This window comes from Brachycentrus maculatus, unplaced genomic scaffold (genome assembly GCF_059751285.1).
Source record: "Brachycentrus maculatus isolate JH-2025_06_01 unplaced genomic scaffold, ASM5975128v1 h1tg000315l, whole genome shotgun sequence".
Taxonomy (NCBI): Eukaryota; Metazoa; Arthropoda; class Insecta; order Trichoptera; family Brachycentridae; genus Brachycentrus; species Brachycentrus maculatus.
Genome location: NW_028281064.1, coordinates 1,213,031 through 1,229,962, shown reverse-complemented (window position 1 = coordinate 1,229,962; position 16,932 = coordinate 1,213,031). Strand labels below are relative to the sequence as shown.

At 30.7% G+C, this 16,932-nt stretch overlaps 1 protein-coding gene across 7 annotated transcripts in view; it reads left to right on the top strand.

Moving 5' to 3' along the window:
* The window catches only part of kn (EBF transcription factor knot), a 134,359-nt gene that overhangs the window by 100,525 nt on the left and 16,902 nt on the right, over positions 1-16,932 (top strand). For 5 of the 7 annotated variants that reach the window (XM_088268181.1, XM_088268180.1, XM_088268177.1 and 2 more), the window contains exons 8-9: positions 9,897-9,978; positions 15,724-15,859. In XM_088268181.1, the coding sequence (XP_088124307.1) occupies positions 9,897-9,978; positions 15,724-15,859 (218 nt within the window). The remainder of the gene's footprint in view (positions 1-9,896; positions 9,979-15,723; positions 15,860-16,932) is intronic. The other 2 variants (XM_088268179.1, XM_088268178.1) reach the window with 1 other exon arrangement.

Sequence of the window (16,932 nt, the reverse complement as noted above, 5' to 3'; positions counted from 1 at the left end):
GTGGTAATATTGTATAACTGACTAACTAACTAATCATGTCACTTCCCCTTAGGAGTAGGCATAGAGGAAAGAACGCCATACCACCCTGTCTTTGCAAACATTATTCGCCTCTTCCACATTCATGCATCTCCTCATGTGTGTGTGTGTGCTTATCATAAATTGACAATGAATCGGTGCCGACCAACGTTTTATTCGTAGTTTTGATATTAAGGTACATATGGTAAAATAAATTTCATCAAATTGAAATAAAATCTATTTTTATTTCAACTTTATGGCACTACAATATAAAAATATATGGTGTTTCAACTTATTTTATTAAAAAAAAATAAGTTCATAATATAACTAAATTAGTTACTCTTATGTTAGGAATAAAAATTTGGCTAGTTAATATAATTGTATTTTAACAAATAAAGAAATTAAAACATTTTTAAATTATAATGCAGCGCACCACATGTTGAACTGCAACAATCGAGAGGGTCGCGATGAAAATGGAGAGTTTTGTTCGAGAGGGAAATTTCGCGTGGGGTGATTTTTACCACCCTCCTCAGGAAAAGCCGTCAGGGTTGGCCGCTCGCCTTCAGAGGGTTGCCCTGACGCCGAGTGGGGTTGGGAAATCTCTTTCTACCAAGAAGGTGGATGGATGATTATTTGTAAAATACAAATGGTGGATGCATCCATATCGATTCGAGAGACTTTTTACTATTGTTCAGCGGGAATATAATTTTTTATATTGTGACTAGCATAAACTTGATGTTACTAATACTAAGTTAGTGACTAACATAATTTTTTGAACCACTTTAAAAACATCGTTGAATTACTAGAATTTCACTAAAGACATCTATTGGTGGCATGAAAAGAAGCTTTTTATGGAGCAGAAACTCTTATTAGTATGTGACATATAAACATATATAGACCTTTTTACTTATTACATATTTATAGAACTTCCAAGAATTTGAGTAGTGTGGTTGTCAATCATGGGTAGAATTGGTGAATGTTACACGTGTGTAAAGTGATCACTTAAACCAGCCAATGACGGTCGTAAGTCCCCTAAATGCCCAGACTTCCATATTCACTTTGTTGAGATGTTAAAAACAAATATGAAAAATAACTCCTTTAATTGGGGTTAATCCAGATTTGTGAATAAGCATTTGGACACACTCAAAATGTTGTAAATAAGCTTGAAGTATTCAATTTATAGAAATTACTACGATAAATTTAAAGCAAAGAGAGAAAAAAATGCGCAGGATTCAAACTTGGGTCCTATAATACCCGTTACATGATTATCTACTAAGTAAAGCAGTCATATTTTCAATTCAAACGATTAATGAAATAATATTGTCAAAGATAATTTAAGCATCCAATATGAAAGACATTTTAATGTCATGAAGTATTTTGGTCAATGTGAATTTTATTTATTTGTTTTTTTTTTATTTGAAAATAAATGGATTTTTTTAAATACAGTAGACAGTGAATACCCTTTTTAAATAGTTTTTTTTGGTGATATCTACATATAAAGTTATTCAGGAAATAACTTAATTATTTTTAAAACTTAAAATGATAATGTTAATAATTTTAATTATGCACTGTAAAGAGTTATAAAAGGTATCATAGAAGAATAAAGTTTTATAGTAAAAATAGTTTTTTTGCTCGTCCTAATATTGTAATGTTAATTTTAAAAAATTTGATTTTTTAAGCTAATTTTGATCATAAGGCAAAGCAAACCTATATTTAACTAAGTACTTTATCTTAGTAAAAATATCCGTTGTGATATAATAATCATGGAAAATTCTGGTTGTGAATGAGTAATTGCGAATATGGTGTTTCTGTTCTTCGGTTGGTTATATCCACCATAACCATAAAAGAACCATAAAGTTTTATGGTTGATTCAACGTCCACGCTCATGGCGAATAAAACAAAAATTCTCAAAGTAAATACTCGTGCATCTGCTTGAAATTATTGTCCAGTATTTTCAGTGTAGTTTTTATTAAATAAAATAGATATAATATGTTCCATGAGATTGGTCTAAAAACATCTATTTGTTCATTGTTTTCAAACATTGTCAATTTGATTTTTATTTAATTTCTAAGAATAAATAACTTTTACGCAATGTTGAAATTTATTCAGTTAAAAAAAACAATGTTGCAAACGTATTTTTTTCCACGTTTTCAACAACCAAACATTAGGTAATATCCAGTTTTTTTTAATAATGGTAACTTTTATATCGAATTGAAAACTGTCTACTACGTATATAAGATCCAGATTTGCACTTTTTAAGAGTTAGAATCAGTTGGGAGTATTACTAATAAAATTAATAATAATTAAACCATACGGCAAAGGCATAAATCAGGTAAAGAGAGAAAGAAAACAGAAACGATAATGAAATAATTCCAAGAAAATAAGTATGTTTTTGTGGGATTATATAAATTGTTGATAGTGTAAAAGTTATTCAAAATTAAGGTGTGATAGTAGTACGTAGAAAATGATGAATAGCAGTAATGACTAGGACTCTCGAGGTTACATACCAGTACTTGGTCAAGCCTGTATATGAGTCCCTTGAGGTAAATACGTATTGCACGTGCACATAATTTAAATGCGTACAAATAAAATAACAAAAGGCAGCTATTTTGATAATGATATTATTTTAAATTTTAAGTAAAAATCTCACAAAAAATATGAAATACCATCACTTTATGGTACAAAAAATCTTTAGCGGATGCAAGGAACATAAAAATTAAATTGAGCATTTTATTTTGAAATATAACACCGTCTTGTTAAGTTAATTTGTTAATCTTGTTTTCTATTTTGTCTTCATCATAAACACTTCACACATTTTTACCCTTGAACCACTTCAAAATCTTGAAAAAAACTCAAGTGCTCCTTTTCCCTTAATAAAATCCAAACCACATACTATTTTACATTCTTAAATTTTATTGTTTGTAGTTGAAAATACTCTAATTTAGTAAAATTAGACATGAAACAAAAAATACCAAATTTTACAAAACTAATTTACTTGATTCTCTGAACTACTCTGGCCCTTTTGGCATTTGCAACTGGTGAAGTAAAGGTCCACCAATATTCAAAATCAACTTAGAACATCTGTTCATAATGGGTATTCATGTCACACAAATGTTTATGAATAACGATTTGTCGAATGCATAATATTAAGGGTTCATTTTTTTGTCGTTTTCATAGAATTAGGTAAACAGATACCCGATATCTTCTCACGGATGAAATATTTTACAACTTCATTCATAAAACCATAAAAGCTTATTTGAAAGCACAAATTGATAACATTTTTTCTATTAACTTATGACTTAAAAAAGATTTATTTTGGTGATTTTTTATTTTGAAATATAAATGTGCTTTTCCAGTTTTACTTTGATTTTTATTTCACTTTTAAATTCTTTCTTACCCATTTATATGGAAACAAGTAAACGTAATATTCTAATTAAATTAAGTAGAATTTGCAAACTGAAACTGTAATAAAAAATTAAACTTACCGTATCTTTAATACTATTCAAAACATCAAAAATACAAAAATATGAGGAAAAAATTACTACTTCAGTTTTTTGTCAGTTTATTGTACAGTATGGGATAATTAGTTATGGCGACACGAGTTATATTGTACAATACTTTAAAAAAGTATTATTGTTGGCCGAAAACGAATAATAAAAATAATGCTTAACGTTTTGAGATGGACATAAAATATTAAAAATATTAACAAGGGAAATAAAATATTAAATATGGAGTCCAATAAATAATGGGAAAAAATCTTAGTTATTTCGAAATAAAGATCCTTCAGTTCGTTTTATTGAACTTATAATGAAAATATTTTTTTTTTTTTTTGTAATACATATTTTTTTTTACAAAAATAAAAACGATGTATAATAAATTATTTTCCCGAAATGCTGAACTTGCCCTAATTTATTTTTAAAACGAGTTTCAATTTGATAATTTTTAAAAATTTATTAAAACAAAAACAAATGGATTTAAAAAATCCTCTGAAATTTCATGTCTGAATCTTTATTTGTTTATATATATGGTACATATGTGTTCCACACGCATGATTACTCTGAGAAGATCACATGTGTAATCCAGTATATGGACGAATGCTCATTTTAGTAGCCACTTAGGTAAGGATCGATGGTCTCCACATTTGAGGTTATTAAGCGGCCCATTGACCGTTTAGATGCGGATTACAAGGGCCTGCCATACATTGTCCGACCCCAAATTAAGTTCAGTGCGAGACCAACAGATGGCGTCTCTTTCTCGGTCATTATGAAGCCGAAATTTGTTCACAGGTCTTAAGATAATAAATTAAGAAAATCCCTTTTTGCTTGCGTGGCTTAGGATGTTTTGATTTATTTAGGTCACAACACAAAATGATCTCCAATATTCATTACACTTTTAACTGATTTACTTTTTACTTTAGTTTAAAAAACTTAGTTCTATCAATTAAAACCTACGTCGAAAACAAATGTATTATATATACAAGTATAAACATATTTAAAACCCACAACATTTTGCATGTGTCCAAATACACGTTCACAAATCTGAATTTCTCCACTAATGAGTTATTTTTACATTTTGTACATCTCAACATAGATAAAGACGAATATAAAAAACTGGGTATTTGAGTAGTGTGGTTAAAATGGTGAATTTTGCACTTGTGCAAAGTGATCACTTAACTAGCTTACGACAGGCTATAAGCCCTGAAAACTATTCTTCAACCCTTATCAGCACCCCAATGGTGCATAGGGCACTGCATCATATAAACACAATGTTATCTTGATCGTTCACACATAACGGAATGGTGATCAACCCTCCGCTCCAGGTACCAGTCCAGGGTAATATTGAATAAATATTTGAGTGAAACAATCACTTATATTTATTTGATCCCCCCTAGAAATCGAACCCGGGACCTCCAGAACGGTAGTCGAGCGTGCCGATTTCATTTATGTTGACATATCAAAAATGTAATTATAAGAAAGTTCATTCATTACTATCACTGTGCCACGAGTATAACATATACAACTCTTATAATTAGATCATAATCCATATAATTCTTACATTGAAAACTACTTTTGATTATGAAGCATGTAATTTATCAATGAAAATAATATTCTAGTAAACGAAATCATACACTTTCGACACGCCAGTGCAATAGTATGGAGAGGGTAAATATTATTTAGTTAGAATAATTTAGGGGAGGCTTGGTACAGCGGCTGGAAATGTCCTCAGGCGGTGCCCATCTGTCCCTGTGTGTTTAACACCTTATGTCACAATATATGTTAACTTGTAGAAGGAACATTTCCGATATGAGGGTAGATAGTGCACACTCTTAGCATAACGGTGGTCATCTTTCAACCGATCTGAATGAGTTTGGAAAAATATTTACTATCGTAAAACAGATATCTGGAATAATTCCAAAAAAAATGCACAATTCTTCTGATTTATTAATAAAAATAATATTTCTGTAATATTGACATTTTCAATTGCGGAAAATCTGTGTTGAAAAGTCGAATTGTGAGCATTTTAAAACTAACAAAATAACGTTGTCATAGATTTTCATTTCCAGCATAATAATTTAAAAATATGAAATTAGGCATCATAATTCAAAAAATGGACATTCATTTGAAAATGCCATAACTAGGCTAAAAAAATTTTCACAATATTAATTTTTGTGTGTTTTTTTTTCAATAAAATACAGCTTAGAAGACTTAAGAAATCTGTGCTTGATTTAAAAATCAATACATGAAACAAGTGTCTTCATATTAATTTTTGACATGAAGACTGGGCTTTTACGGGGCTGACGACCGTCATAGCCTGGTTTAAGTAATCACGTTACAAAAATAATATAAAAATAACTCCTGTAATAATAATCCTGAAGATAATCCAGATTTTGTGAACAAGTATTTGGACACACTCAAAATGTTGTATACAAGTGTTTTCATTTACAATTTAAACATGTCGTACCATAAGGTGAATGCCGAAACAATAAGCGTTAATTATTGACAGAAAATTTTGGAACGACAATCTTTCGCTTTTCGTTCGGTTCCTAATAATACATTTTGTTTGGGGATGAAAGTCTTTTCAAGTATTCAGTTGATATTCGTCCTCTGTGGGTACATAATTCAGGGAATCCACCACATAAACAAATACAAACAGAATGCAAAAAAGATCCTCCGCCGTTTCAGCACACATCCACACTTCACGTCATGTCGGCGGCGGGAAACATAACAAATCTCTAGAAATAATTTACCTAAGAGTGCGATTCTCACTTCCCTTCTTGGCCAAGTTTATTAATTGTGATTATAAAATAATAATGAAAATAATTTTGGATAATTTGTACAGCACCATTTTCGTAAGTTACTAAAGGCACTTTGCTCCGATATAATACGATATGATACATTGTTTATTCTTGAACAAAACCAATATTTAAAAAAATAAGTCAAAGGTTAAATTTCCTTTAGATAAAGCGTCAGTTTGCCTGATTTGTATTACATCATGACTACTCTATCACAAAAAATAAAACTTTTGAGAAAGAGGATTACTTGAAAATTATGTGGAGCAGTTATAAGTGAAAACGTACGTTTCAAGTTTTTCTACAGGGAGAAAAACTTGAAACCGTTTTTTTTAGGTGATGAAATTCAATCTTCAAAATTGTTTCAATTATTTAAAAAAATATTAAAATGGTTTATATCCCTTTTTCAAACCGATGTTTAATAGGATTTCTTCGACTATTTATGTATATTAATGTTCTTAACGCCAGCAGAGTTGATTTAAATATAATAGTGACAAAAAGTGTTTTTATATAAAGTTTTAAAAATTTACGACATTTTTTAATGTTTCAGCCTAATATGTCTGTATGAATTTACAATATAAACAAATGAGTATTACATAATATGTTATTATGTATATGCCTTCATTTATGCCGTTAGCTAAGGCATAAAACTGTAGAGAAAGTGATTTAAGTCCATGTAACAAGTGACATAATGACACATAAAATTTTATATAATGATGTTTTCTTTAATGTAGATCACTTTGACAAAATTGGCCATGCCATCTTCAGACGAAAAAGTGTCATGCAGAAAGAGACGAGCGGTAGATTGTTCAGCGTTCCCTGTTCTCTGTTCACACCTCAACACCTTCCTTCTCATCCGACACGGCTACAGCTGTCACGCGAATAACGAAATATATTCCAGGATGCCAAATTGAGGTTACACTTCTAACCGTACTATGACTGCTGCTCACAATACGTTCGCTTGTGACGTAATGGGGTATATCTTGTCATTTGGTCGGGTGAATGATGCATGTAAGATTTTTTGCTGACGTTTCTCTCGTGGGTTTATTCAACCTACATATATCCGCAAACAGTATCAGCATGAATGTTTGCTTGCTGGAATATATTATGTATTAAACCTTCGTACATTTCATATCGCTCACTCCTTTCAACACGACATATAATAAAAATCTTCAATTTTCAGTTTTGCATGTTTTCGGAATGCCCAAAAAATGTAATATATCCTAGCAAAAGCGGCGTATTTTCAATTAAATATTTATCCGCTACAGGGTAGAAAGTGTTATATTTGCATTTTGAAGGAAAGGTATTGTTTATTTTGTTTTTTTTTTAATACGCAAATATTTTTCAAATGGAGAAAAAACATTCAGGTTGTACCTAAAAAGATCTGTTGCACGGTAAAAAGTTCAATGAGTGGCTTGATATTTATTTTCAATACATTTGATTGTACTTTTAAACTTTAAAAACGTTCTCCTGAAAATCAAGTTTCTGGTATATGACCTTGTTGAAAGGGGTGAGCGATATATGTTTTCAAAAAATACAGAAACGCCGTCATCACTTATAAATAAGAGTTTTAAAAAAACATTTAACAAGTGTTTTAATGCAATTAGCATAAAAAAATGATACTGTATACATCGAAACACGTTTTTAATAGATTTTAAGCAATAAAAGTATTTAATAATAATAATAATAATAAAATTGGATAACTTATATAGCGCCATTTTCGTAAAAAAATACCTCAAGGGCGCTTCACGGTGAATGAATTGGGGAAAATATTATGGTGGAAATGATTTAGAAAACAAATGTGTTTTTAGTCTTTTTCTAAAGATCATCTCACTCTCACTATTTCTAACCATTGGTGGAAGAGCATTCCACGCCGTCGGTCCTGCAACAGCAAAGGCACGCTCGCCAAATTTAGTGCGTTGCTTGCGAGCTGGTAAGATAACTTTGCCCATTGCAGATGTTGTAGCCGATCGAAGCGTGAGACGTCTATCAACCAATTCATCTGGAATACACAGCTCCTTAAGATACTCTGGAGCCATATACTAAGCAACAATTCAATTAAAAATAATTGAACTGGTTGTACAATAAAATTTCATTTTTTTTCCAATATAAGTACACTTAAGCACCAAAATGTGGACTTTTTAATAAGATTTCAATTATGGTAAACAGTTATCGATGTATGAGAAAAAACATGAAAGTGGAAGATGTAAAGTAACTCTGTAAGAATAAAATATGCAAGAACAAAATATGCATATTATCGATCTATTCATGATAGTTTCATAGTTGGTTAGACATTTTATTAATTTAATTATTTTTTTTAACTGTTAAACCACTTAAAGTAAAAGTAAAAGTAAATTATGCATGTGGTGTTACTAATTATGCATCATGAGATTTTGATTTTAATTAAATCAATTTTATAAAGAAATAGAATTATAATTAAAAAAAAAACAGTCAGAGATATTGAATTATATTTTTTTCTTGTTCCTTCTTCATCCTTTTCTTGTAGAGAGAGAAAAGTTTTATGTTATAAAAAGAGGATTCACACGTTCCTAGTCTTAAAAAAAATGAGTTACGAATTTAATGATACATATGTGACTTGAATTTCAAGTTTATTGTAATTTTTGATGGTGAAAATTGGTAATACGCAAGGAACCTTAAAGTAAATTTACAAATTATTCTAAAGAAGTAACGTAAATAAATTAGTAAGAATAAAATTTTTTCAATGATGAAAATCTGTTGTATGGTATTGTAAATTTTTTAATATCCAACCATTCCTAAAAACATCTCATACTTAATATTTTTTCAGTGTGTTCAAATATTTTTTCGCAAATACTAGTTTTAATCCCCTAGAACTTGTAATAAATATATATTTTTGATGTCTCAGCAGAGAGAAAGTGTCCTTTATATAAAGAGAATATGGTCTGATGGTCTAGATGTTTTCAGTCCTTACGACCTGCCACCAGTTGGCGTAAGAGATCACTTTATAATCTTGTGTAATATCTTTATTTCTTTGATAGATTTATATTTAAAATTTCCGCTTTGTACAGTACTTAGAAAGTCATTTATCGACATTTTTAAAAAATAAATAGCTCCAATCGGTTTAACATGGACTTCCATATTATACTACCTTCTCTTAAATAGTTACTTTGCCTCTGTTGATACAACTATGATGTTTCACAACTTAGTATTTCTAAAAAAAAATATGCATTAAGATTTGGATCATAAATATATTTGACAATTTAAGATAAATAGCTTCCTGTTTTTGTTTTCTTAAACATAATGTTGGGTCAGAGTGAACCACTTTTGGTTTTGTCAAAACACATTAAAACTATTGAAGAAAGGTTCATTGGAGACTGCAGATTGATTTACGAGTGCATCTTTTTCAGATTTGTGTGGATTCTCTGATATACTTACACAGAAATCTTATTTTTTTCATTGTTCATGTGTGCATATTATGTGTGTTTATTTTTTTAATTTATTCATCATAATATTCTCTAGTGCAAACTAAGCCTATATAATATTTTATATCATTTAATTTTCTTCCAAATTGAGTCAATATGAAATGAGTTAACAAGTTTTTGTATTGTTTCAGATTTTTCCTGAAATTCTTCCTGAAGTGCAATCAAAATTGTTTGAAAAATGCTGGCAACCCAAGAGATATGAGAAGATTCCAAGTAAGTCTAATCAGACAAATGTTTTACAAACAAATTATGTATTAGAATATATTTTACCGAGAATATTTATTGATTTATGATTACGTTTTTGCATAAACTGACTGTATAAATAAATAATTAATATATACGCATGTAAGTAAATAATATATTAAGATGGTGTTATACCATATATTTACTCGTTTAATAATTAACGACAGTCGTCCTGGCATGGTTGGGTAGACTCTCGACTTCGAAACTGACTTCGCGGGTTCGATTCCCACCAAGTACAAAATAAAATCAAAATAGATTTATTTTCAATTGGTCTGGGTGTTTATGATGTATTTTCATATTTCCTTCTCCTATCCTTACTATCCTACCTGCAGACAAGCTTCTGAAAGAAGAGGGTTTGCGGGTTGTTCCTTAAAAAAAAATATTTTAAGGGGTATTAATACATTTGTTTTATTTTCTTAAAACATAAAATTTTAAATAACTTTCGAAAAATTTCGAAATTATGTAATGGTAAACCTAATATTACTATAACCTATTTTGATACATTTTTTTAAAAAGAAAACAACTTTTTCTGAAATCAAATCAATATATATCTAATGTAATAAACCAATTAATAAATACATATTCACAGAATCATCTTAATTTTCACGTGAGTTTTACAAACATTTTCTCTTGTATTCATGCATACAATACTGTAAGCGTATTTAAATGTAATTATATTAAAAATAATAAAATGAAGTGAGGCTTTAGAAAGTGTTTGGACAGAATGTGGTAGAGGGTAGCTAATAAATTGGGATTAGCGCAGTGCGCTTCCGCTAAACCACATCTAAAGCCCGTTTAACCCACACCGACCGTTACAACCACCTATACGGCGTGTTTTCAACTAAACTTTCACAAATTATTTCAGCCTTGTAAATCTTTCAGCGTGAAGAATATTGAAAAAGTTCTCTGAATGCTGTACAACTCATTTCAGGTATATTTGCAACGATATACCTGAAATGAGTTGTACAGCATTCAATAACAAGTTTTATTCTATAAAATAACTGCATGCTTTACATATCGCTCTCTCCTTTCAAGAACGTCATATTTTAAAAATCGTCAATTTTTAGTTGTGCATTTTTTTCGGAATGCCCAGAAAATGTACCATATCCCAGCAAAAGCGGCGTATTTTAACTTAACATTTACCCGCTAAAGGGCAGAAAGTGTTGTTTTTGCATTTTAAAGAAAAGGTATAGTTTAATTTTTTTTTTTATGTAAACTAAATATTTTTCAAATGGAAAAAAAAACATTCGGGTTTACACGTGTGTCAATTTATTTAAAAAAAATATATGTGATGAATATATAATGCAGTTTTTACCGAGTCGTATGAATTTGCATGTAAAAATAAGCATAATTTTTCACAAGGTAAAATGGTATTTTGATAGAGACAGATAAATAAAGACGAATAATACTGCAAGGGACTCGACATAGCACCGTGTTATCAAAATTACAAACCATTTGCAGCGGACATTAGATATAATGATAGTCGTTTGTTGTATCTGCAGGGGCTTAGAGTCTTACAATTGCAGAGTCTATGCGTTGAACGTGCTTATTTTTAGAACTTAAAATAGATTTATAAAGCAATAAATTGCACTAATTTGCGTGTTTATCTTTCATTTAAAATACGCACTATTAATACATTCTTAGTAAAATGAGAGTAAGCTACAATTCTGTATTCATGCTAGAATTTAAAAGATGCAACAGCCTTTTCATTTACTATTCGATTCTAATTAGAGTTAAGAAATTACATAGAGTTGAGGAATAGTAAATTTAAGCCAAGTCGTATATACATATCTACAGAAACAGAAAAATATATCTTCATATTTAATTGCTGAGTTTATTCATTGAACGTGCCTTTTTTAACTACGGACCTAGAAGATTCCTGCGCTGAAAATAGATTTATAAAGCATTAAATTGCACTAATTTGCGTGTTTATCATTATCATTTAAAATATGCAATATTAATATATTCTTAGTAAAATAAGATTTTTATAATTTTTTTTACTAATTATTATTTTCTTTTAGATACTTATGTTAATTTATTCCATGCAACTACTCAATTATTAACAATACGTTTCAAATTAGAATTGAGATACTGTTCATATTTATAAGTTTTAAAATTTTGTTTTTTTTTATAGTATATTTAATCCAAGTTGTACATACATATTTACAGATACATACATATGTATCTTCATATATGTTTATGTCTTATGGATGTACATGTATTGGTTAGTGGCAGAAATGATTTGGTCTTTGGCAGGGCCGCCCTAGCTACAAAAACCATTCTGCCCCAAATCTTTCTTCGCACGATCCCCAAAACTCAAGTAGCCCCGCTATCTTCGCTGGCCATAAAGCAAAAAGGTCAACAAGTTGCCTTAAAGGAGACGAAGCTCTCTGTGGCGGTGCAATATTTTTATCGAATTGTCTTCTGCAGATTTGGAGGGGAAGTGTATTTCTTACAATGCTACAATCAAACTGCACCAATACATTCGAGTGCCAGCACGCGACATACACACACACATAAGAAGACTTCGGCCATTTTGTGGTGTCCTTATACTTAAGCCCCACCTCCCAGGGGAGCATGTCCCAGTGGGGGTGTATCTGTACACGATGAAGTGTACAAGTGTGCGTGGTTAGTTCCTATGGGAACGGTGTGCAACTACCCCTAGGACATGAATGGAACGAAAAGTACGTGCCTATATACCGATTTGTCTGTTAGATCTACGAGGGTATTGAAGACCAGCGTGTAAAAGAAGGACCCTGTGCATAAAGGTCGAAGAATTCAAGATCGCTGCATACATTTTCTGCAAACAAATCTTTACCTGCTGACTCTATTTCAAAGTTGAGGAGATGGTTATTCTAGTAACTTTACAAGATGTCTGTAAGTTCGGTCTATAAATGGGGAGTTTTGTGAGTCAGTAAAATTTTAGCTGAAAGGTTGTACTCGTATGTATGTGTATCTAGATATTAAACCATGAAAAAGCAAATAATTGTTTTTAAAGAAAGCGTCAAAATTTTATACCGATTTCAGTTTATTCCAACAGCGTTTATTTTCAGGAAGCAATCTATGATAAGTTTGTATGATATTTTTACGTTTTACGAGTATTTATGTGTACATACATTTAGTATAAGTATTTTAAAAAATCATTACAGTTTTTATAATGAATTCACGTATATACAAGTTTTCCAATTATAATTCATCAAACTTCATAAATATTTAACAGTTGTAATTCCAAAACAACTTTTTTTACTTCAAATAAAATATGAAGAAAAAACCTGAAGAGAGCGGTTTTCAAATGACTGGCTAGACATTTCTTGTTTTCAAAATTCTAATCCTGTTTTTTTTTCTTAAATTATTTGAAAAAAAAAAAACTTTTTGCTTACTTTGCTTCTATTTACATGAATCAATTTTTGCAAACATTGTTCTGGAATCACTAGAACCTCACTGGAGACATATATATATTAATGAGATAAAAAATAATATGAAAAATAAAAATATATTTTTCATATTAAAAAATAAATATTTTAAATAATTTGAAAAATTACTGCAATAATTGGAGATAATCCAGATTTTTAACAAGTATTTGGACACACTCAAAATTTTGTAAAAGTATTCTGTATTCAATCAGTCATTTTATATTTTTGTAAGGAATCAGACTAACTTAAACACTCGTTTAAATAATTCACATTCTTACAAAGGCCCATAAATTTATATGCGTAATATAAATAGGTAAATAAATTAACAATTTTTCATAAACACATTTTTTTTTATTTGATTTTCTTAACAGTTTTCAATAAGTCAACGTTAGCTAGATTGCTATTTTCTGTACTTATTTGCAGCTTTCTTCGCTGAAATCCTCTGTACATCACATAAACACCTCGAAACATCCTTTGAACTTAGACCACTTGGTCAAGGGACCCCGTCAAGGGATAACAACTCACTAGGAGGCTGTTGGAATTTTCGATCAAGTCTCTATTTGCTCGCGACTCGGTTGGCAGTTTGCATTTCTGGAGTCAGGCTTTATTTGCCTGTAAGTGTTTACAGAGGGAACGGGGGTGCGGTCTAGTGAGGAAGAGAGGGAGGCTGTGTTGCTTTGTTTACGTTTCGTATTCCTTTCATGTTCTCGGTGCATACACGACTTTCCCTTGTTCGGATATTGCAGCTTAATAAGTACATACTACATTCACGCCTTTTGACTGCAGGGGTAGGCAGAGAGGATGAAACGCTGCACTTGTCTGTAAAGACATACTCTCCTTGCTTCCTCTACATCAAAAGATCATCACCTCTACAAGAATTCGAGTTTTAATTGATTTGATCGTCCCATTGGCTGTCCTCATTAAATACATTTATTTACATTTTCAAATTGCTCTCTTTGTCATTTTTTCGTGATCCATTCGTTCCACATATCCAAATTACCTATGAAACCCTTTCTCATTACAATAACTTATCACTTACTCCTCCTTACATTCTTTTCAAGTATATAGTTTTATCTTAATTTAAAATATATCATTTATTTTTTAATTCAAAAAATATTATTTTTTACTAATCAATTTATCAATAATTACATACATTCTTCTAAGATATCGCATTAAATTAGCGTTCTTTCCATTTTGTATATTAAAAGCATTATTAACTTTGTGGTATTGTAATAGAACACTCTCCTTATCATTCATTGTTCACTTTGTGTATTCGTAAGCGTTCTTTCTATTGTAATCCTTCATAAATTCAATTTTCGCTTCCACACAAGTACGCCATTGTAAAGTGCCAATTTGGTATCCATGGACTTATTTATCACTATGTTAATTCATTTCTTCTGAATCCACTCTTCTCTATATATATTCATGTATCCATTTTTCCATTCCTTGAAAATGCAATTCCTAGATAAAAAAAATTGGCCCCTGTTCCAGGCATCTATTTTACATTATTAACACACTTTACCCTTCTTTCAATACCATTATCTTTGACTAAGTTTCATTCATCACCAGCTCATTATCTGTACATACATCACATATTCTAGACAAAATTTCTTGCTAATCCTCCGCGATACTCGCCAAAATCATGGCCTCATCCGCATACACCAAACGTTTTATGGTCGTTTTTAACATTCTTCTTCTTCTTCTTTTTCTTTTTCTAGATCCTAAGGATCTGTTTGTGCCTTCGCTTGTAGCTCTTGGGATGATGACTCCCAGCTGTCTTTCCACCTTTTTGGAGGTCTGCCTGGGGGTTTGCATCCTTCAGGAATTCCTTGAAGGGCGATACGTGGAAGTCTGTCATCTGACATTCTGTTTACATGATCATTCCAGTATCGCCTTCGTTGTCGTCCCCACCTCGCGATATCCTTTATCTTACACATGCTCCGGATGTCAGTATTTCTTACTCGGTCTCGCAATGTGTTTCCGGTTATGGATCGGAGAGTCTTCATCTCGGAGGATCGAAGTCGAGATTTTGTTCTAGAAGTATCTGCTCTTGCCTCAATCCCATAAGTGGCTATTGGTCGAACACATGTTTTGTATATTTTCATTTTACTTTCTATTCTCATGTGTTTGTTCCTCCACACCGAGTTTCTGAGGCATCCGGATATAACTGCATCATTCTTGATCTTACAATATATTTTCAATCTTTTAACAGATACAAGAATCCAGTACATCACAATTTTTGAGGGTAACTATAATGCACAGATTGGGAATAATTGATTCTATTTTTTTCTTCTCTTTACAGGTGGTGATATCAACACAAGTGGGCGTTGATGGTCCTCTGTTGGCCATCTCGGACAACATGTTTGTCCACAACAACTCCAAGCACGGTAGAAGGGCCAAGCGACTTGACCCCACCGAAGGTACAGACCCGCACGATTGTACGTTATCATTTTTTCTCTTATTATTTATATACTTTCAAACAGAACTTTGAAGTCACTGGTGCTCTATCCATTACACTGTTTATGAATACAAAACGTATAAATTAATTTATTATGTTTGCACTAGCTACTACAAAGTTTTGTTTATTTTAATAACGTTAAAAAAGAAGCGAAAATATTATATAATACTTATATTTACATACAAAATTAACCACCCTATCGGAAAATTTTATAATTTTTGCAAATGGGGTCGTACGTAAATCATATTTGAAATTTGTAAACGAAACAGCTGTTGTATATAAACAGATTCGGATTCAATATTTTTTTTTTTAATATATTTTTATTAAATAAAAAAAAGAATGTGTATAATCGAAATCTTTAATTGAATTTTTACTTTTTTCTATACAGTGAAAAATATGATATCCTTCAAGTGGCTGCCGCCAGTGTTGATACGTATTCGTGCCCGTTTTATCAATCTGTTTGTATACTGCAGTTTTCTTGTTCACAAATATCAAATATGATTGACGTACGACACCATTTGTAAAAATTATAGCATCTTCCGATTGGGCCAATAATTTTGTGCCACTCTGTAGGTGAAGAATATGGGAGATTTATTCTATGTGCATTCTTGGCAGCTTCTATGGTTGAGTTGAGTAAGCTTTGTTTTTAGCAGAAATCCTTTTTTTCAGTATATTCAAGATTCTACCCGAATCATTTCACATAACTGGAGACACCTGAAAACATTATCTACAATATTTATGAAGCTTTTGATTTGACTTGTTATTTTGTGAAAATGAAAAAATAAAAGTAAAATAAATATTATGAAAATTTGGAACCAAAACTATCCTGTGAACATTGTTGATTTTTTTAAATGTTAACACATGTAATATTTTAAATATCGCAGATTTTTTGCTTTGTGAGTTTTTGAATGATGTTCAAAAACTTACGGTTCAATTTTTCATTAATGTTTTTTTTTTAATAAATATCATACATTCACGTTTTTACATCAATCACTCATATTTTAGACCCATGTGGTTAATTTATCAAATTTACTCATTCATAAATTCCTACTA